A 23,233-nucleotide genomic window follows, 5' to 3' on the forward strand; every position below is an offset into this window, starting at 1 on the left:
TGTATTTTTTTTTTTTTTTTTTTGCTCGGCCTTTATATAGGTTTTGTATTACTTTTTTTTATTCATCTCTGCCTTGTAAAATAGCCTTGCCTTTTGGTTACTCCTTCAGAAATTAGTGTTTTGGCTTTGTACTGTTTTCATGACCTATGGAAATAAATGTGAGTTTGAATTGAAAGTGAATTGAATTATAAAACTCACTGAATTGGCATATAGCATTCATACTAGATGCGCAGTTGACGTCATTCCATTGGTAGCCATGTGAGTTGCCGTTTGCGTCGGTGAATGAGCTGAGATGGATGCATTGTTCAGTTCCCAGGTTGTTAGGTTCACCAGGAGCCCAGGGTAAGAAGTTTGGGAACTGTTTGCCTAAAATGAGAGAAAGAAATAATAGTGGGGGGTCACTTCCTGGCCATATATATCAAAGCTGTATATATATATAGCTATATATAGGATAAAGCTATATATATATGATATATAATTTCTCTGAAGAAGGTCCGGATTGGATCGAAAGCTAAGGCCATCTACCCTATTCTCCTCTGAAGAAGGTCCGGATTGGATCGAAAGCTAAGGCCATCTACCCTATTCATTATATATAATTTTGTATAATATCTTATTATAATTGTTTATTATATGATTTTATAATTTCAGAAATACTTAATAATGATTATTCTGTGCTTAGCAAGTTTTATTGTGCTCACGGGCTTTATGAAGTTTAGCCCAGTGTGAACGATGTGGTTAAGATATATGAATAGTGTAAAATATAGTAGTATAAAATAGAATATAACAGGGAAACCTTAGCATGTGTTGACAGCGGTCCACGTAGCAGAGCTTAAACTTACTGTTCTCCCACACCCATGGTCTTGCCTCTTTGCCACCAATCCAGAAATCACTACTGCTCGTCCTCTTCAGTAATTCTACCTCGAGGAATGATTGCAAACCCACGCTGTCGATTTTGACCAGTGAATGTCCGGACGTCTCCTCACACTTTAGCCTAGCGAAGTCCCATCCGAGCAACTCGTCTTCCTTGATGAAGAAGCAACTCGTCTGGTATTGGAGACTGTCGGTGGGACATGGGGCTGAGTAATAACAACATTGACGCCATCTTAAAGAATTTCCTTGTTTTTTTTTGGAAACGTTCGATTGTTTTATGTATTGAAGTATAAGATTTAGTTTAAATAAGTGTACAACCAGATCTCTGCCACTGATGTAAATATTATCAAAACTGGAAATTGCACACAAGGGGCTTGAAGAACCACACAGTAGTAAATCAAAAGCAAATCCAGAACTTCGCAAAAACAATACCCATTATGAAGAAAAAAAACACAGACATAAACAACTTTATGTCTGTGGAAAGAACCACAGGAGGAACAATTAAAAAACAAGCCTATGTCACGAATGATCCCAAGCCTGACACTAATTACACTTGACTCAAGTCCAAATTCCGTGAGAATCCTTTTATTTTCAGTCCCATTGAATACCCAACGTCAAAAAACTCTCCTAACCAGTGCCGTGCCGAGGGATAGGGACTTGAATCTATACTACTGGTATCCACAGATTGAAGTGAGTTCACAGAAAATCAAAACCCTTTTTGTTTTTTAATACAGTGAACGATTTCAGTAGATTAAAACATCCTTTTTGAGAACTCATGAAACGATTGTTCTTACGTCTACAGTAGAGGCTAAGCTCACTCCATGATTCATTGGCATTACAGGTACTTGTGGTATCTCCTTCAACTCCATAGCCAGCATTGCATGCATACGTCACTACACTGCCTGCCGTATAGACAACGCTAGAGGGCGTGCTAAGAACACTGTGTGGGGGCACTGGAGGATCTGGGCAACTCACCTCTGAATAAAAAAGGATAATCAAAACAGTTTTAAAAACATGTTCTATCTATTTTCAACCCCCCCCCCCCACCCCCCACCCCTTCTGTGTTAAAAGGGCATGCAGTAGGCATTACAACATTAAACCAAAAGCCAAATAGATAAAAAAAAATAACAAAATTGTACCGCCTCAAGTTTGAAAAATTTACCAACTTATTTTCAGATTCTGGGGTTGAACAAAGAAAAGTTTACTAGAGTGGGACTCGAACCAACGACCTCTAAGGCTATATATCCCTGTTGGCGGTCTGCCTATTAAAAATTGCTGTTAATATCTTCGTTTGGGTGCCAGTCAGAACCCTAATACTACTGTAGACTGACAAGGACCGCACCTTAATTACCAAACAACCTGGGTAACATCAACCAGGGGATCTCCATTTGACTTTTTGTTTTAGATATCAATATAAACCACAAGGGAAACTGACTGGGTAATAAGTTAATAACTTTGGGGTAGAACAACGCAAAAGGTTCCCCTTGTGGTTTATATTGAAATTATTCTTTGAGCAAAATATTTTTAAATCACAGCAACAGAAATAGTGATGACGTCATGTGAAAAAATGAATCAGAAAAAATATTCACGACCGTATTGTTTGTCTATTAACCTCGACTTTCAGAATAGTCGGTCCTAATTTGAAAATAATTAAAGTGGCGGGGTCGAGACGATCAATGAACGGAAAGTACTTGAAATAAATGATTTTCTGTATTTGCTTTATTAAGGAAGGATTCGGTGTTTACCAAGCATCCAGTTCGCCACAATTTGTCTTACAGCTGGACTGAACAGACGACTTTATGCTGAGCTCTTATAATCAGAAATCAGAAAGACTTGATGTAACCGAAATCTTTGATTATTTCAAACTCGTAATACTGCCATACCCAAGATATTTCCACTGTCAACGATTAATGGTGGTTCCAAATAATATTAAGATGGCGACACTTGGCGTTTGCGAGATGATTATTTTGTTGGTCTGCATCTTACGGGTTCTCCAAGCCGCCTGTCCTCCCGGCTGGTTAACTTGGCAAGACTCTTGCTACATCTTACTGCCTCAGAAGATGAATGGGATTGATGCTAAGAAGGCTTGTGACCGGCCCGGAGTAAGTCTTGTTTTCCCAAATTCGATGGAAGAACACAATTTTTTATGGGAAGAAATGAGTGCATGGATGAGAGAATTAGGCGCCAGTTCGGGTGAGCTGCAGCTGTGGATCAACTGCTACAGACAAGATCACGAGCAGCCTTTCACTTGCTCGGATTATGAGGGAACTTCGAGTTTCAGAAACTGGGACGATAAAAGTAATGAGCCTAACGAATACTGCGCAAGAATGGCAGGCAGTGTAGGAGGCAAGTGGGCAGACCAAAGTATGTACTAACAGTTATTTTGTTGCTTGTGAAATGTCGGCTCTTGCGTACAGGTGCCGTCAGCCAAGCCGCCGTTACATTCACGTACCACAGCAGTGTCTGCTCAACCATCAGATCAAGAGCTATCCGGTCAAGGAGTCCAATGGGTGTGGTCTGGCGTGCTGGGCGGAGCCTCTCTGCCGCTCCTTCAATCTCCGGAAGCAAGCTGATAACAACATCAGGTGTCACCCCAACCATGGCAGTCGTAAGCAGGCTGATGTCACTGATATCAAGTTCGAGGAGAACTGTTACTTCTATGATGAGCCGTAAGATGTTCAGATCATTGCGCCGCATCACGTCTTGAAACTGTTTCAAGTCCTGAGTCAGTGAGAACCGTTACTACTTTGAGCCGTAAGATGTTCAGATCATCGCGACGCATCACGTCTCGAAACTGTTTCAATCCTGAATCAGGATTGTCCAATCTAACTGATAATAACATAACTATAGTTCGTAAATTTCTAGACATGTAAATGGTTTTACTATTTTCTTGACGACGAACCCCTGCAGTTCGAGTCAACTAGACAATTGGATAGCATTGTGTGTGTTTTAGTTCAGTTCTAGATCGATGTAAAAATAAATGTGTAAATGAATTTAGAGATATTGTGGTAAATAGATAACACTTGTTCTGGTGTGTAACTGTATTTTTTATGACCAAACTAAACTACTAACTACATACAAGAAAAAGCAGCGCATTTTATTACGTAAAGACACTGAACACCTTAAGAAAATGTCGTGTTTCCTCACTTGGTGTATGCACAAAATTACAAACCTGTGGAAATTTGAACTCAATTTGTCATCGAAGTTGCGAGATAATAATGGAAGAAGAAACACCCTTGTCACACGAAGTTTTGTGCTTTCATCAGATGCTTGATTTCAATTCAAATTAGTGAGAAATTACTTCTTTCTCAAAAACTACAATAATATTTCAAAGGGAGCCGTTTTTGTTCTACTCGCAACCGAAGTAAGTTTTTATGCTAACAATTATTTTGAGTAAATGCCAATAGTGACCAGTGCCTTTAATCAAACAGTTTGTGTTCCTTAATCAAAATCATGACCTCCCCGGTCTTACTGGACCAAAGCAACGAATAATTCATTGCAGTGCTTCAACATTCCTAGCTTATGGGTTTTGTTTCGAAACAAGAAAAAAAAAATTTAGGGGGGGGGGGATTTCAACAAATTAAAATTAGTTTAAAGTAAATTTCATAATTTATAATGAAAACCAAAAATGATTAAGATTGGGAACTCCGCCTCCTTATTAGCATCACCAGAGCATACAGATTTTATACATTTTGCCTCGTTTTTATTTTCATTGCTTGGTAGAAGTGATACCCCACGAATAAGAAAGTTAAATAAAAGTGGTTGCTTGTATAAAATTGCATACCGTTAATGTCTTTTTTTTTTTGGGGGGGGGGGGTTAATATAATTATACGATGTCACAGAGCAGGAGAAAAAAGTGAATGAACCTTAAGATGATTAGTTGTGACGTCACACGTAATTCAGAAATTATAAAAGACTGGCCTCACTCCACGATCCATTGCCTATACAACCAGCATTGCATGTATACGTCACTACACTGCCTGCCGTATAGACAACGCTAGAGGGCGAACTAAAAACACTGTGGGGGGGGGGGGGGGGCAATGGAGGCTCTGTTAAAGAGAATGGACGAGAAAGTGTAGATTCGTGAATATCATGTACGAGCCGAAAGCGAGTACATTGTTTTCACGAATCTACACTTTAGAGTCTACTCTCTGACTTAACTATTTTCCCCATTGGTTATAATAACAGTTTCAATGAACCGCATGCGTTTCTCAATAGTTGGTCTATCTAGTTTCGTATACGTTAACAAACGACGGTTGGTCACATTTTATAATTACTTTACAAAGTATAAAGGCGCTGTTATTAGAGGCACTATTTAGTGCTTGCATCATTATCGAGTACAACGTCAGTTTGCGCAGCTAACAATAAATTGTGTTACTCAAGTGATTTTTCTATACTGGATTTTTTTTTTGTAAATTGAAAGATAACATAATAGTCAGCTAGTCAATCTGTTGTTGCACTTCATGCTATGCTTCATTTTGGAAAGACAGTAACTTTCAAGTTGAACTCTACTAATGAATATAATGTTACGCTCAACTGTAGATTGTGTTACGAATCTACACTTAAGTGTACAGTCTACAATAGAATCTACACTTAAGTGTAGATTCATAACGAATCGACAGTTAAGTGTAGGCTTGACAAAATTGAACCAATTAAAGGCAAAAAACACCAGATTTTTGTGTTTGTACCGGCGGAATCCGACTACAACTCGCCCAAGGCACTTCAAATTAATATCTAAACACAACAATTTCAAAAGCATGTTTGACAAACTGACCAAATTAATTTTTGATTCATTTTAAAACATGGACACTAAAAGATATCACTAAAAACAAAGTGACGTCAAGTGAAAAGTGAATCAGAAAAAAAATAAAAATATCAATAATTGACCGAGTTGTTTGTTCTTCAACCTTGACGTTCGGATTAAAGCCGCGGTCCTAATCCGAAAATAATAGGAAATGGAGAGTCAAGCCATCAGTGAACGGAAGAAACATGAAATAAATAATATCTTTATCTTTTCATCGCCAAGCAACGGCTCGGTGTTTACCAAAACATCTATCTATTTTTCTCCACTATTTTTCTTACTGCTGGACTGAACAGACGACTTTATGGTGAGCTCTAACCAGACACTAGCTTTCTGATCTTGATAGAAACAAGACCTGATTTAACCGTAAAACTCATACTACCATACCCTAAAGTTTTTCACTTTCAACGAGTAATTTCGATTCCAAATCATATTAAGATGGCGTTTGTAGTTGGCGTTTGCGAGATGATTATTTTGATGGTCTGCATCTTACGGGTTCTCCAAGCCGCCTGTCCTCCCGGCTGGTTGACTTGGCAAGACTCTTGCTACATCTTACTGCCTGAGAAGATGAATTGGATTGATGCTAAGAAGGCTTGCGACCGGCCCGGAGTAAGTCTTGTTTTCCCAAACTCGATGGAAGAACAAGACTTTGTATGGGAAGAAATGAGTACATGGATGACAGAATTAGGCGCCAGTTCGGACGATGAGCTGCAGCTGTGGATTAACTGCTACAGACAAGATCACGAGCAGCTTTTCACTTGCTCGGATTATGAAGGAACTTCAAATTTCAGAAACTGGGACGATAAAAGTAATAAGGCTAACGAATACTGCGCAAGAATGGTAGGCAGTGTAGGAGGCAATTGGGCAGACATAGTATGTACTAACAATTATTTTGTCGCTTGTGAAATGTCGGCTCTTGCGTACGGGTGCCGTCAGCCAAGCCGCCGTTACACTCACGTACCACAGCAGTGTCTGCTCAACCATCAGATCAAGAGCTATCCGGTCAAGGAGTCCATTGGGTGTGGTCAGGCATGCTGGGCGGAGCCTCTCTGTCGCTCCTTCAATCTCTTGAAGCAAGATGGCATCAAGCCGATCTGTCAGCTCAACCATGCCAGTCGTAAGGATGCTGACGTCACTGATATCAAGTACGAGGAAAACTGTTACTTCTATGAGCCGTAAGATGTTCAGATCATCGCGACGCATCACGTATTGAAACTGTTTCAATCCTGACCCAGGGAGAACTGTTACTTTTACGAGCCGTAAGATGTTCAGATCATCATTTCATAGGATTAATTATTAATAATAGCAAAATTAGTTAGATTTCGAACTCCGCCTACACATTATCATCACCAAAAAACACAGATTTTATACATTTGCCTCGTTTTTGTTTCCATTGATTGGAAGAAGTGTTTTCTCAAAAATTTGAAAGTTATTTATAAATAGTTGCTTGTATAAAATTGCATATACCTTTGTTGTCTTTTAGAAGATGTGATTACATTCTAAATTCTCAAAATATTTTTTGTTTTTAAAGCCATTGGACCCTTTCGGTACAGAAAAAAAATTTAACAGATTTACAAATAATTTACAGGGTTTACCAGAAGGTAATGGTGAAAGACTTTCTTGAAATATTAGTCCATGAAATGCTTTACTTTTTGAGAAAACGGTAAAACAATATAAATTCTCGTTATCGAGAATTACGGATTTATTTTCAACACATGTCATGACACGGCGAAACGCGCGGAAACAAGAGTGGGTTTTCCCGTTATTTTCTCCCGACTCTGATGACCGATTGAGCCTAAATTTTCACAGGTTTGTTGTTTTATATTTAAGTTGTGATAGACGAAGTGTGGGACTTGGCCAATACTGTTTACCGAAAGTGTATAATGGCTTTAAGCGATTTTCTCGGGTCCACATTTAAGCGTGAGTGTAAATTTAAGTTGTATGAAGCCCTTATTACGCAAGAGCAATTTAGTAAGGGTTCATTGCTGGATTTTAGCAAGGTTGCGAATTGTTACAAAATGCAACGCGTTGGAAGGAACAAGCATTTTTGCAGTGGCCAAGGTTCCTTTGGTAACGTTTATCCTTCTCGTTACATTTCATAACTATCAACAGATACGCTTAGACTCATTTCAAAAATCTATATAAAAAAGGTTGAACAAATCTCCAGAAGGATAATTTAATACCCAACGCCAAGAGACGAGAGCCATTGTCAGTTTTTATTGATCAACCTTGATTTTGAAGAGGAAATAATAATCAAAATCGATATAGAGCGGCAATGTTAATTATGTAGTTATTTTGATCGTCCATCTCCAAGCAACACTTCTATTTTTACCAAAGATCTCAAATGCTAAAGTTACGTTGTTGCAGACTGAACTGAAGAGTTAACAGGAAGCTTTTACAGATAGATTCAGAAGGAAAAATTTCAAAAGCTGTTCACTTCAACCGCTAAGAAGTGCCTTTTGATACTTCAAGTTTGAAAAAAAGTGTCGCCATTTAGTTATTGCGAGATGGTGTCTCTTACGCTATTGATCATCAGCATCTTACGGGTTCTCCAAGCCGCCTGTCCTCCCGGCTGGTTGACTTGGCAAGACTCCTGCTACATCTTACTGCATCAGAAGATGAATGGGACCAATGCTCAGATGGCTTGCGACCAGCATGGATATAGTCTTACTTTCCCAAACTCGATGTAAGAACACATCTTTTTATGGGAAGAAATGAGTACATGGATGAGAGAGTTAGGCGTCCAAAGTGCAGATGAGCTGCAGCTGTGGATCAACTGCTACAGACAAGATAACGAACCTTTCACATGCTCGGGTTATGAGGGAACTTCGAGTTTCAGAAATTGGTACGACGATGAACCAACCAATGGGCTCAATGACGACTGTGTCAGAATGGCAGGCAACGTTGGAGGCAAGTGGGCAGACATGTATTGTCATCTCCATTACTTTGTCGGTTGTGAAATGTCGGCTCTTTCGTACGGGTGCCGTCAGCCAAGCCGCCATTACATTCACGTACCACAGCAGTGTCTGCTCAACCATCAGATCAAGAGCTATCCGGTCAAGGAGTCCATTGGGTGTGGTCAGGCGTGCTGGGCGGAGCCTCTTTGCCGCTCCTTCAATCTCTTGAAGCAAGCTGATAACATGACGAGCTGTCAACTCAACCATGCCAGTCTCAAGGAGGCTGATGTCACTGATATCAAGTACGAGGAGAACTGTTACTTTTATGAGCCGTAAGATGTTCAGATCACCACGACGCATCACGTCTTGAAACTGTTTCAATCCTTACTAAAGGAGAACTGTTACTTCTATGAGCCGTAAGATGTTCAGATCATCGCGACGCATTACGTCTTGAAACTGTTTCAATCCTGACTCAAGGAGAACTGTTACTTCTATGAGCCGTAAGATGTTCAGATCATCGCGACGCATCACGTCTTGAAACTGTTTCAATCCTGACTCAAGGAGAACTTTTACTTCTATGAGCCGTAAGATGTTCTGATCATCGCGACGCATAACGTTTTGAAACTGTTTCAATCCTGACTCGAGGAGAACTGTTATTTTTTTGAGCCGTAAGATTATTTGATCATCTCGACGTATTACGTATTGGAACTGTTTCAATCGTGACCCAAGACATAGGGCTTGCATAAAATCGCGATCGATGCAAACTGAGCACAAGTTCCACTTGATAAGTTTGACAGTTTCTTGGTTTGACATTTTTTATATAGGAGTACATTATAGTACTTGGAATTTCTGTTTTGTTTATAGAGAGCTGAGTGATAGAGCCATGCATGTGTTCTACGTCAGGAAACATTTTACTGGTTGAATACTTTTCTTTCTTGTAAGCTCGATCAGTCACTGTCCTTAAAATCCCAATTTTATGATTAATGAACAGTTTCGTTTTAAAGGAACGAAAATGTATATAAAAATACTAATCTATTGTGGGTCCATTTCTGTACGTTATTCCAACCGTTTTCGACATCACGAAGCACTATAAGAGCACTGTAAAGTATTTACAGATTTCTTTAGAGGAAAGGTTTTTAGAAAAATCACTGGAAATTATTTGTGAAAAGAAAGAAATTGAGATGTGCCTTTTGGTTATTCTTTAGCATAAAGCAAATACTATAAATTAGACATAAGTCATTGACTGAATTAGTAGATGAACACTATAGCCACTTCTTAGTTTTACACTGACCTTAAATGACATACCTGCGCTTGCAGAGAAAATATGTTTATGGAAAGAATGTCTGCTTTATTCCTTATTTACCACACTTTATCATCTTTGCACCTTCAACTAATTAGTCAAGAGAGCAGTTTCACAAGATGAAAACTCTTCAAGTTTCAAAGTTATTGGATATGTGTTTCAAGACGTAGCTTTGTAATCTTGTTGCAATTCATGTCAATAAAAATTGGCCTGCCCCCAAGAGAAAGGGATGAGATATTTTTGTTTTATAAAGCCCGGTGATTTTATGGTTCTGTTATTGCGTCACTCTTTGTGGCTGGAAGAGACTCAGCGGTTGGCAAGGGGTTGCGAAACACAAACTGCGCAATTGAAAATGGCATGACGTAAACCGAGTTTCCTAAATTGGCCCACAAATTTAAAGTCCATTATTTCCCTACCACAAAGGATTTTTGCGCTTCACTTACAATGCAGGAAATTAGCCTCGTTTCTTCGGCAAAGGTTTCTTAATTGTACGGGATTTCGGCACAGGGACTCCGGTGGTGTAAAATTAGATCAATCTCACGGTAAAATGCACACTTTCAGGTAAAAATACTTCGTTTCTAGGCAACAGCAGCGGATCAACAACGCAAGCCTTATTCTTAAGTTGTTAAATTGGCCCTTTAAATATGCCTATTAATTTGATTATTTGCCTCTAAATAATGGGCTTACCACGCAAACTGGGTTAATTAGGAACCATGCTGGTATTTCAAATATAATAAATTTGGTGGTTAATTGCACACTTCCAGGCAAAAACTAATTGTTTCTATAGGCAACAACAGCGTGTAAACAGCGTCACCAATATTTCGTTTATTCTTGGGTTAAAAAGCCCACACGTTTCACTTGTTGAGTCACAGTCGTCACTGAATCGGCACAGAGTGGTGGTCAAGACTGCAGTATTGACTTCTTTAAAGAAAATTTCTTTTTGGTTTCATTGTGTCTGTCTTGGCTACTCCTGAAGCTGTGTGTCCTCATGGATGGTTGACATTGCAAGATTTCTGCCATCGAAAGATATTGCGTTCCTGAATTGTCAATTTTCAAAATCAGAATCAGCTGTGGTCAGAGTATAATTTAGAAAGCGTGTTCTGATGCTTTTACAAAAGACCATGCGAGGCAGTTTTGTTCTTGTGTAGAAACAAGACAAGTGACTAATCTACGAGCCGTGCAAACTGAAATTATTACTCAGTGTACTCCAGAACACGAGTAACTTTCACTACGAAAACGATAAAATATTGAAATCAAAATGACACCATTTCGTGTGGTGATCTTTGTTGTGATTCTGATGGTCAGCATCTTACGGGCACTCCAAGCAGCGTGTCCTCCCGGCTGGTTGACTTGGCAAGACTCCTGCTACATCTTACTGCCTCAGAAGATGAATGGGACCAATGCTAAGAAGGCTTGTGACTGGCCCGGAGTTAGTCTTGTTTTTCCAAACTCGATCGAAGAGCAGATCTTTGTATGGGAAGAAATGAGTGCATGGATGAGAGAATATGGCGCCACCAGTTCAGATGAGCTACAGCTGTGGATCAACTGCTACAGACATGATAACGAGAATTTCTTATGCTCGGGTTATGAGGGAACTTCGAGTTTCAGAAATTGGTACGACGATGAACCAACCAATGGGCTCAATGACGACTGTGTCAGAATGGCAGGCAACGTTGGAGGCAAGTGGGCAGACATGTATTGTCATCTCCATTACTTTGTCGGTTGTGAAATGTCGGCTCTTTCGTACGGGTGCCGTCAGCCAAGCCGCCATTACATTCACGTACCACAGCAGTGTCTGCTCAACCATCAGATCAAGAGCTATCCGGTCAAGGAGTCCATTGGGTGTGGTCAGGCGTGCTGGGCGGAGCCTCTTTGCCGCTCCTTCAATCTCTTGAAGCAAGCTGATAACATGACGAGCTGTCAACTCAACCATGCCAGTCTCAAGGAGGCTGATGTCACTGATATCAAGTACGAGGAGAACTGTTACTTTTATGAGCCGTAAGATGTTCAGATCACCACGACGCATCACGTCTTGAAACTGTTTCAATCCTTACTAAAGGAGAACTGTTACTTCTATGAGCCGTAAGATGTTCAGATCATCGCGACGCATTACGTCTTGAAACTGTTTCAATCCTGACTCAAGGAGAACTGTTACTTCTATGAGCCGTAAGATGTTCAGATCATCGCGACGCATCACGTCTTGAAACTGTTTCAATCCTGACTCAAGGAGAACTTTTACTTCTATGAGCCGTAAGATGTTCTGATCATCGCGACGCATAACGTTTTGAAACTGTTTCAATCCTGACTCGAGGAGAACTGTTATTTTTTTGAGCCGTAAGATTATTTGATCATCTCGACGTATTACGTATTGGAACTGTTTCAATCGTGACCCAAGACATAGGGCTTGCATAAAATCGCGATCGATGCAAACTGAGCACAAGTTCCACTTGATAAGTTTGACAGTTTCTTGGTTTGACATTTTTTATATAGGACTACATTATAGTACTTGGAATTTCTGTTTTGTTTATAGAGAGCTGAGTGATAGAGCCATGCATGTGTTCTACGTCAGGAAACATTTTACTGGTTGAATACTTTTCTTTCTTGTAAGCTCGATCAGTCACTGTCCTTAAAATCCCAATTTTATGATTAATGAACAGTTTCGTTTTAAAGGAACGAAAATGTATATAAAAATACTAATCTATTGTGGGTCCATTTCTGTACGTTATTCCAACCGTTTTCGACATCACGAAGCACTATAAGAGCACTGTAAAGTATTTACAGATTTCTTTAGAGGAAAGGTTTTTAGAAAAATCACTGGAAATTATTTGTGAAAAGAAAGAAATTGAGATGTGCCTTTTGGTTATTCTTTAGCATAAAGCAAATACTATAAATTAGACATAAGTCATTGACTGAATTAGTAGATGAACACTATAGCCACTTCTTAGTTTTACACTGACCTTAAATGACATACCTGCGCTTGCAGAGAAAATATGTTTATGGAAAGAATGTCTGCTTTATTCCTTATTTACCACACTTTATCATCTTTGCACCTTCAACTAATTAGTCAAGAGAGCAGTTTCACAAGATGAAAACTCTTCAAGTTTCAAAGTTATTGGATATGTGTTTCAAGACGTAGCTTTGTAATCTTGTTGCAATTCATGTCAATAAAAATTGGCCTGCCCCCAAGAGAAAGGGATGAGATATTTTTGTTTTATAAAGCCCGGTGATTTTATGGTTCTGTTATTGCGTCACTCTTTGTGGCTGGAAGAGACTCAGCGGTTGGCAAGGGGTTGCGAAACACAAACTGCGCAATTGAAAATGGCATGACGTAAACCGAGTTTCCTAAATTGGCCCACAAATTTAAAGTCCATTATTTCCCTACCACAAAGGATTTTTGCGCTTCACTTACAATGCAGGAAATTAGCCTCGTTTCTTCGGCAAAGGTTTCTTAATTGTACGGGATTTCGGCACAGGGACTCCGGTGGTGTAAAATTAGATCAATCTCACGGTAAAATGCACACTTTCAGGTAAAAATACTTCGTTTCTAGGCAACAGCAGCGGATCAACAACGCAAGCCTTATTCTTAAGTTGTTAAATTGGCCCTTTAAATATGCCTATTAATTTGATTATTTGCCTCTAAATAATGGGCTTACCGCGCAAACTGGGTTAATTAGGAACCATGCTGGTATTTCAAATATAATAAATTTGGTGGTTAATTGCACACTTCCAGGCAAAAACTAATTGTTTCTATAGGCAACAACAGCGTGTAAACAGCGTCACCAATATTTCGTTTATTCTTGGGTTAAAAAGCCCACACGTTTCACTTGTTGAGTCACAGTCGTCACTGAATCGGCACAGAGTGGTGGTCAAGACTGCAGTATTGACTTCTTTAAAGAAAATTTCTTTTTGGTTTCATTGTGTCTGTCTTGGCTACTCCTGAAGCTGTGTGTCCTCATGGATGGTTGACATTGCAAGATTTCTGCCATCGAAAGATATTGCGTTCCTGAATTGTCAATTTTCAAAATCAGAATCAGCTGTGGTCAGAGTATAATTTAGAAAGCGTGTTCTGATGCTTTTACAAAAGACCATGCGAGGCAGTTTTGTTCTTGTGTAGAAACAAGACAAGTGACTAATCTACGAGCCGTGCAAACTGAAATTATTACTCAGTGTACTCCAGAACACGAGTAACTTTCACTACGAAAACGATAAAATATTGAAATCAAAATGACACCATTTCGTGTGGTGATCTTTGTTGTGATTCTGATGGTCAGCATCTTACGGGCACTCCAAGCAGCGTGTCCTCCCGGCTGGTTGACTTGGCAAGACTCCTGCTACATCTTACTGCCTCAGAAGATGAATGGGACCAATGCTAAGAAGGCTTGTGACTGGCCCGGAGTTAGTCTTGTTTTTCCAAACTCGATCGAAGAGCAGATCTTTGTATGGGAAGAAATGAGTGCATGGATGAGAGAATATGGCGCCACCAGTTCAGATGAGCTACAGCTGTGGATCAACTGCTACAGACATGATAACGAGAATTTCTTATGCTCGGATAATGAGGGAACTTCGAGTTTTAGAAATTGGGACGATAAAAGTAATCAGCCCAACGAGGACTGCGTCAGAATGGTAGGCATTGCAAAAGGCAAATGGGCAGACATTTATTGTCATTACAATTATTTTGTCGCTTGTGAAATGTCGGCAAATGCGTACGGGTGCCGTCAGCAAAGCCGTCGTTACATTCACGTACCACAGCAGTGTCTGCTCAACCATCAGATCAAGAGCTATCCAGCCGATAGGTCCATTGGGTGTGGTCTGGCATGCTTGGCGGAGCCTCTTTGCCGCTCCTTCAACCTCTTGAAGCAAGCTGATAACAAGACGAGCTGTCAGCTCAACCATGCCAGTCTCAAGGAGGCTGACGTCACTGATATCAAGTACGAGGAGAACTGTTACTTCTATCAGCCGTAAGATGTTCAGATCATCGCGACGCATCACGTCTTGAAACTGTTTCAATCCTGACTCGAGGGGAACTTTTACTTCTATGAGCCGTAAGATAATTCGATTATCTCGACGCATCACGTCTTGAAACTGTTTCATCCTGAGGGAGATTTGTTAATTCTATGAGCCGTATAAGATGTTTCGATCATCGCGACGTATCATCGTGTCTTAAAACTGTTTCAATCCTGACTCAAGGCGTATGGAACTGTGATCAATTCTAACAAACAATTCGTCAATTTCTAGACATTTAATAATTTACTAATTTTATTTAGACTTGAAATATCTTTGGTTTTTCTGATTAATCTCATCATGACGTGGAACGTCTACAGTGTGATCCTTTGAGACACCAGTTTAGTGTGTTTTTGACTCAGTTCTAGATAGATGCAGGCCTGTATGCTTCGTTATAAAAAAAAAGGTCACACCGAGGGCACCAAAGCAATGACCAAGAGGCATGAAGGCAATCGCCTTCGTTGCCTCCGTGAAGCATCAGGACCCAACTTCATAGAGCTGCTAAGCACAAAAATTTGCTAAGCACGCAATTTCTCCCATGATAAAAACAGAATTACCAACCAAATGTCCACTTGTTGCATCTTGCCTGTTACTTGTATTCAACTGTTGTTTGCTTATCCTGAAAATCACGTGGAAATTTGCTTGGTAATCCTGCTTTTATCAAGGCACAAATTTCATGCTAAGCAAATTTTTGTGCTTAGCTCCTCTATGAAATTGGACCCAGGCCTGCGTAGATGAGATAAGAGATATTGTGATTGAGAGTGACCCTTGTTCGGTGTATTTTAGCTGTACATTTTATGCACAAACAAAATTAATAATTACAAGAAACGGTAGAAGCACATTATTTGTTAAACTGTTTATAAAATATGTCCTGATCAAATTCATGACAAGATCGTTGATCTCGACTGAAACAAAAAAATTATCGAATACATCAACATTCCTATCTGTTGAATAGATTTTGTTTTCAAGCACGTACAATTATTTCCGGACCCGAACTAATAATTAAAATGAATTCATTCAAAGTAGGATTCATAAAAACTGATTATGATAAAAATATTATCAGCCTTCATGTCAGGCTTACCATCACCAGAGCATAAAGATTTTATGCATTTTGCCTCATTTGTTTACTTCGTAAAAGTATTGAAGATTACTTCTTAAATTTGAAACTTAATTCTTAAGATGGTTGCTTGTATAAAATTGTATACTTTGTCATTATTTTCACATTTTTAATTAACTTTTAAATTGCACACATTATCTGTTATTTATTCATTTGCTTTGTATTATTGATCGCACTTACAGAACCTTCAAACAAAATCATTTTTAAATTGCTTGAATAAAACCTAGATAATAGTTGAGATGAAAGTGTTCATTGTGTAACTATTTCAGATTTCACCCAGAATCCTCCGCGCGCTGATTAGGCAGTTGACACTATTAGTAATTGCTCAGAATAACTATTAGCATAAAACCTTACTTGGTATAGAGTAATGGGGAGAGGTTGATAGCATAAAACATCTAAAGTGACGTCATTTTCGAGAAAGAAGTAATTTTCCACGAATTTGATTTCGAGAACTCAAATTTATACATTTTTTTTTTTAGGTCTCGAAATCAAGCATCTGAAAGCACACAACTTCGTGTGACAAGAGTGTTTCTTCTTTCATTATTTTTCTCGCAACTTCGACAACCAAAGGGGTCAAATTTTCACTAGTATTTATTTTATAGATGTTGAATTACACCGAGTAAGAAGACTGGTCTTTGACAATTACCAATAGTGTCCTGTGTCTTTAAAGCGCATTGAGCGTCTTTGAAGACGGATTTTGGCGCTATATAAATGCTTCTGATTATAAATTGACTAAGCAAGTAATACTGCTTTTATTATTTGCTTATATCTAGGGTTTTCTGCTTACCAATACACACTGGGCTCACTCCATCCCATGACCCGTTGTTACTGCATCTCAGTAGGCCTACGGGTACTGCAGTAGTTCCAGTAAGCTCGTATCCGGGAAGACATGAGCAGTTAGAGTAGGATTCACTACCAATGGCTAGCTGATCACATTGAGCATGTGGGAAAACCGCAGGTAAATCACAAGCTGGTGAAGCTGAATGGCAAAGGAAATTAATTTGATAATTATTAGAATGGATAAAACAACTTTTTATTTTTATTTTATGAAAGCCATTAGCTTTATGTCAATGCTTATAAAACAGTCCACCTAATCCTGACACCATGGTTATACTTAACATCATCTTTGCATTTCCCAACAACTTTTACATCTTAGTGACTCATTTACCTGCCCAGCTAACGTCTAGAATTATTTGGATTCATTGTGGTACTGTACCCCGCAAATGATTTATTTTCCTATTTAGCTAACCTATAACGGCGTGGCAAAAGCCCCCCCCCCCCCGACGTTTTCCCAAATGAACGAAAGGGCAAATATTAATACCATACAATCCATTTTTATTTATTTTTATAAACATGTTTATTTTCAACCAAAAGTACATCAAAAATACCAAATGATATTTTAAAAGCGTGTGACAAGCATACAAGCATACATTTCGTTTTTCCCTAGACTCTCTTGCTTTCTTCAATCAATACCCCACCCCCCTCCCTACAAACAAATTAAAACAAAACAATTTAAAAAAAAAGGTTAATAAGTGTAAGCGACTTACCCGTAAATAACTTCACCTGAGACAAAACGACGACACATACAACTGAAACAATACACATGAGTTTCCTTCGGTTGCTCATCTTGAAAACCTAAACCAAGTCCAAGTGAAGTGTGGTCATCTCATTAACACTAACCCGTTTCCACCACAGAAGCTCCAAGACCAACGGCCTTGTCAAATCAACTGGAAACGGTTACACTTTTCTACGATTTGAATTCATAGTTTGGCAATTGAGTTCAAATAACTGAGATGATTTTGAAGATTTCAAACACTCAGTCATCCAGACAAGTTCTTAAAAGAACTTAATGTACCTGGCAAGCAGATACCAATCGTTACCCTACATTATCGCGTGATGCCGGAGTACTGATTGTACCTACTGATTGTTGGAGAACCATGCACCACCAAGTCTCCTGACGATGACTAGAGCGAGCTCGAAATGTCGAGTCGGAATGAGAACTCACTCCGCGGTAGTGATCGAAGTTTATAACGAGAGGTCTCCCCTGTCCACTACAGCTAAAGTAGGGCGTCCCGGCCTATTTTCTACCTTCCGCCCCTGTAGCTAATAAGCAGGCAGGATTGCACGAACAATAGTATTTTGACGTCTCATTTCCAAAAACATAATATCAAAGAATGAAACAAATAAGTGTAGTTCTCTGTAAGCCAACCTGGACACTATCTATGTGGATTTATTGACATTGTTTGGAGATTTGGTCATATCTATTACCAAGGTTGGAATTATTCATTTGGTTATCATAGATTGTTGTCTGGTTGGTTTATTACACGTAATCCGCCAGAACAGAAATAAACTGTATCAGGGGTAGGCTATAAAATGTGGTCACGATAACAGTTGATATTCGGTTTCATTGGCATTAAAAGATTGAGAATATTTCTATTCCCCCTGCACAGGATGCCAGTCCATCGCACGTTACTCTCACCACTCGATAGTATCTACGTTGTACTCCTGTGCGGAGAGAAGCATTTATGATAAAGTGACTTGCTCCAATGCCTTGCTGAAACCCAATAAAGTGCCTTGCTAGTACCCTATTGTACTCCTGTGCGAAGAGAAGCATTTATGATAAAGTGACTTGCTCCAATGCCTTGCTGAAACCCAATAAAGTGCCTTGCTGGTACCCAATTGTACTCCTGTGTGGAGAGAAGCATTTATGATAAAGTGACTTGCTCCAATGCCTTGCTAAAACCCAATAAAGTGCCTTGCTGGTACCCTATTGTACTCCTGTGCGAAGAGAAGCATTTATGATAAAGTGACTTGCTCCAATGCCTTGCTGAAACCCAATAAAGTGCCTTGCTGGTACCCAATTGTACTCCTGTGTGGAGAGAAGCATTTATGATAAAGTGACTTGCTCCAATGCCTTGCTAAAACCCAATAAAGTGCCTTGCTGGTACCCAATTGTACTCCTGTGTGGAGAGAAGCATTTATGATAAAGTGACTTGCTCCAATGCCTTGCTGAAACCCAATAAAGTGTCTTGCTAGTACCCTATTGTACTCCTGTGTGGAGAGAAGCATTTATGATAAAGGGATAAAGTGTCTTGCTTGAGGACACAATTTTCGCGACTGACCAGGCCAGGATAGAGCAATTTATTCGACGACAGTTTTGATGGTGCACCATGAACTAATGTTCTAACTACAGCTTTTACAAACAAAACTGCAAACAAAAAGTTGGAAGCCGAACACATTTTTTAAAAGACTTACAGTGATCTTTTATTAAAATGGGATACAACAAAACAGCATCGAATCTTACAAGAATAGAGATGTATTGTCACTCTTGACGATCTGTAGTATAACAAAAAATATTAATGTGTATAAAAATATAAATATCTTTTACAAAAATACATCACCCGATAAAAAAATATATTATTTCAATAATGAACGAAGGCAATTATAAGATAACGATATCAATAAGGAGCCTTTGAGTTTACTTAAAGGCACTGGTCGCGACACCTTTCGTAATTGTCAAAGACCAGTACATGTACTCTCATTTGGTGTATCCCAACGTATGCATAAAATAAAATCGAATCTGCAAGAGATTAATGAAAGAAGGTTTTCTGCTGAAATTACCTCTCTCTAAAACACTACATTTCAGAGGAAGCCATTTCTCACAGTGTTTTATACTATCAGCAGATTCCCATTACTCATTACCACGTAATATTTTATGTTATAACACCCCTTGCAAGTATTCTGCCTGCTCATTGGTTTAGAGCGCGTCACATGACATGTCTTAGTTTTGCTAGACGACGGCCGTGTGATAGTGCGTCGGTTTACCATGCGCTAGTCCAAAGACTAGCACACGGCGCCGTGCGCTAGTCCGACAGACTAGCACACGGCGTGCAGTACCCAGACGTCCGTTGCGCGTACGAGGATGATAAATTAATAGTCTGTAACCATTTCGGATTGCACGACACACTACATGCAACACAGTAAGTAAAAGTGTTTGCAATCTGTATTCGCGTCATCCGTGGATTGTAGCATTCAGGTCTGTAACTTAACAATAATAGTACAGTATTTAGAAATGTTTGGGGTGTTATAAAACAAATATTGACTGCTTTTACTCGTGCAATGGTTAAAAACTATGACTCCCTCGGTGATCCCCGGAGCGTTCTATTTTCCTTGGCTTCGCCTCGGGAAAATAGAACGCTCCGGGGATCACCTCGGGAGTCATAGTTTTAACCATTGCACGAGTAAAAGCAGTCAATATTTGTATAATATACAACCATTTTGAATAATTACCAATAGTGTCCAGTGCCTTTGAGGCATAACATTTGGACCCTTGTAAGATGTAAGATAAGTGTTGAGTACCAGGCCTTAAGGAAGGTCATAAATAGTTTCTTTTAAAACGTCTTGTAATCAAACTTTTTTGCAAATAAACAGTTAAAAAGGCATACATCTTAATCAATGCAACACAGCTCTTAATCGTCTCCTTTATGAGTAGGGCTGTAGAGAAAGATATCGGAATCCTCTGATGATGGTCTGAAAATCACCAGAAAGCTGACCCTTAGACAGTCTCTGTTGACACTCTATTTATGACTGCTGACTGTCTCCTGACGGCCGTTGACACTCTCTGGACAACCCTTGACAGTCTCTTGATGTATGTTTAAACTCTCTTGACGGCCGTTGACAATCTCTTGACGGCCGTTGACACTCTCTGTCCGACCCTTGAGAGTCTCTTGATGTCTACCTGACTTAAGATAATTAATGAGCTCTATTTACGACTGTTGACTGTCTCCTGACGTCTGTTGAAACTCTCTTGATGTTTGTTGTTTGAAGCGGACTTTCTGTGCTCACCTATTGGAGGTCACAAGCAGATAAAGTTTGTTTGTTTTCCTGTCAACAGCAGCAGTGCTTCCCTAATGGTAAGTTTTTGTGGTCAACAATTTTTGAATAGTTATCAATCTATTACTGTGCCTCTAAAGGCAGTTGTCAAAGACCAGTTTTTTCAATTGATGTATTATACACTACTATCAATAGGTCTCCCTTGCTCGTCTACCAAGTACGTTTTTATGCGAACAATTATTTTGAATAATTACCAATAGTGTCCAGTGACTTTTAAGCAAGCGAGCAAACAGAGTAACATTTTTTGACTTGCCTTTTCTTTTTGAATGAACTCTTTCCACTGGATACTGTCTGGCATCCTTGGTTCCAGTAGCTTTGAAGTATAACACTACAGATCCAACCAGCAGCACCAGTCCAATAACTGAGGATCAAAATAACAAAACTGTAACATAAATTTGCACATCATTTTTTAGTTCAATACAGAAAAGTCATACAAAGGTTTTTGAACCATAAAGAAAAGTCCTTGTTAACAGAAAAAGTCTCCTAACCGATGTGTGTTAGCACTGTATACTCAGTACTTTCCCGAGTCCTGTGAAAAAATATCACTGAGTATACAGTGCTAACACACATCGGTATATGGGTAAAAACCAAAATTAATGTTCTTTATCCCCGATGCAAATTTAACATCTCTTAGAAAAAGTCTCATTACTCTATATGAAGAATATTTAACAGCCGCAGTGGTGTGACCAGACATTTCAATGTTGGGGGGAGGGGCAAGTGGGGGAAAAGACATGGGGCTATTTAATGAACTTGAAGTCATCAATTGGGAATTTTTTCAATCTCATTTTTTAGTTTTGGGGTGGTTTTGAGGTTTTTTTTTAGGGGGGAGGGGGATTGGGTGAGAGGGGCAAGAGCTCTCAGCTTAAGCCCCTCACCTTCCCACCCTCTGACTTTGTATTTGCCACTGTCTATGAAACCAAAATGCTCTTCACTACAGAGATGCAATTTTAACAACAGTTCAATTGTCATTCAGTCTTAGCTCTTTTTTATACAAGAAACAATTCAGAAAGGGGTAAAGAAATGAAAGCGTTAGGAGGTTCACAAACGAATATAAAGAGCCAAGATTTTGATGAAGTTTCAACTCACCTCCGCATGCAACACCGAGCCATTTTATTTGACTCCACAAGGCACGACGACCCGGTGCCAAACCAAACACAAAGATAGTAACACCTATCAGCAACAGCACACTACCGCATCCGACCAAGACCCATGAGCAGCAACGCCGACGTGAAGCGCTGACAAACCTCATGGTCCCATCCGGCATCTGACGCCCAAGTCGCTGTTCCGACATTGCACTGATGGGTTAATCTTACGTTCTAATCATAATCTCACGAGGGCGACAGATGACAAGACGGACGGACGTTCCTCTGCCACAGCGATGATTCCAAGTTGACACATTGACGTCCAGTCCAACCTAAACGGCAGTTCAATGACTGGCAATTACTAAATCAGTATCGAATTATTTGTAAATCAAAAGTTTATGAATGATCAATAAATTTATAAAGAAGTGATACAATTACAATTGACAACAGACTAGTACAAGTAGTAGTACTACTACTGGCTACTTGTGTAGTTATAGACGACCGATTATTTCTCCAAGTTCGTTGGAACGAGTTACAATACAAGTGTAAGCACAATCAATTCATTCATAAAGACACGCTGAAACTATAACTTTTTTTTTAAATTAATAATTAATTTGTATAGTAATAGGCCTACACTTTTTATTAACTTTTAAGAAAAATATGTCATGATTTATCTATAATATAGATATATATGTATCTCGGTCGAATACTGCAACAAACTCCTCACAGTTGCAGGTGTGGTGTGATGAGGCAAGTGGACAAAATGTGGTGAGCTCCCCTTATCAAAGTGGTCATTTGGATTTTATCTAGCCTTGTCTTGAATGAGTCTATTGAAGGAGTTTTTCTTAAACATACTGGTAGGTAGTTCCATTCAACGAGTGATCTTGGAACAAAGGAAAATTTGTAACAGTCCTTATTGGTTGAAGGGTGGGTGAACGAAATTGTTGAAGATTTTCTAGTGAGACTGAGAGTTTGGCTTCCCTGTGGTTTGACTCGAGTTGATTTTCTGAAGCAGCACTTTAATATTTTAAAGGAAGAAGAAGAAGATACTGGTCCGTGTTGATAGCCAGTTTTATGATGAACCGATTTAATTTAAGTTACAAATAATGACAATATTCTGTTGGTAGAAAATGGTATTTGACATACTCAATCCATTGAATGTAGAAATTGAAACGAACCAGACTCCAGAGACCATGGTACTCCAGAGACCGGCATAACCATGAGAACTTGCAGAAGAAGTGAACAGGAAAATCTCGAACTCACCGGGCCCTC

General features: G+C 39.3%; 2 protein-coding genes across 3 annotated transcripts; both read right to left on the reverse strand.

The window, feature by feature from the left end:
• Positions 1 to 326: 326 nt before the first annotated feature.
• LOC139952732 (beta-2-glycoprotein 1-like) lies at positions 327 to 17,873 on the reverse strand. The gene is made up of 5 exons (XM_071951932.1): positions 17,534 to 17,873; positions 16,774 to 16,965; positions 1,665 to 1,847; positions 794 to 1,076; positions 327 to 366 (listed from the first exon to the last, which is right to left on the reverse strand). Exons 1-5 carry the CDS (start codon positions 17,610 to 17,612, stop codon positions 327 to 329), a joined length of 777 nt encoding a protein of 258 aa, XP_071808033.1. The 5' UTR covers positions 17,613 to 17,873.
• Positions 17,874 to 20,216: 2,343 nt separating this feature from the next.
• On the reverse strand, positions 20,217 to 23,227 carry LOC139952063 (uncharacterized). 2 transcript variants are annotated; one of them, XM_071951001.1, is made up of 4 exons: positions 23,140 to 23,227; positions 21,966 to 22,293; positions 21,133 to 21,240; positions 20,217 to 20,831 (listed from the first exon to the last, which is right to left on the reverse strand). In XM_071951001.1, the coding sequence occupies exons 2-4, from the start codon at positions 22,168 to 22,170 to the stop codon at positions 20,749 to 20,751; spliced, it is 396 nt and encodes a 131-aa protein (XP_071807102.1). In that variant the 5' UTR covers positions 22,171 to 22,293; positions 23,140 to 23,227; the 3' UTR covers positions 20,217 to 20,748. The 2 variants fall into 2 exon arrangements, with proteins under 2 accessions (XP_071807102.1, XP_071807101.1); XM_071951000.1 differs by having other exon boundaries at positions 23,108 to 23,227.
• Positions 23,228 to 23,233: the final 6 nt, after the last annotated feature.

The sequence above is a fragment of the Asterias amurensis genome, chromosome 20, assembly GCF_032118995.1.
Source record: "Asterias amurensis chromosome 20, ASM3211899v1".
Taxonomy (NCBI): domain Eukaryota; kingdom Metazoa; phylum Echinodermata; class Asteroidea; order Forcipulatida; family Asteriidae; genus Asterias; species Asterias amurensis.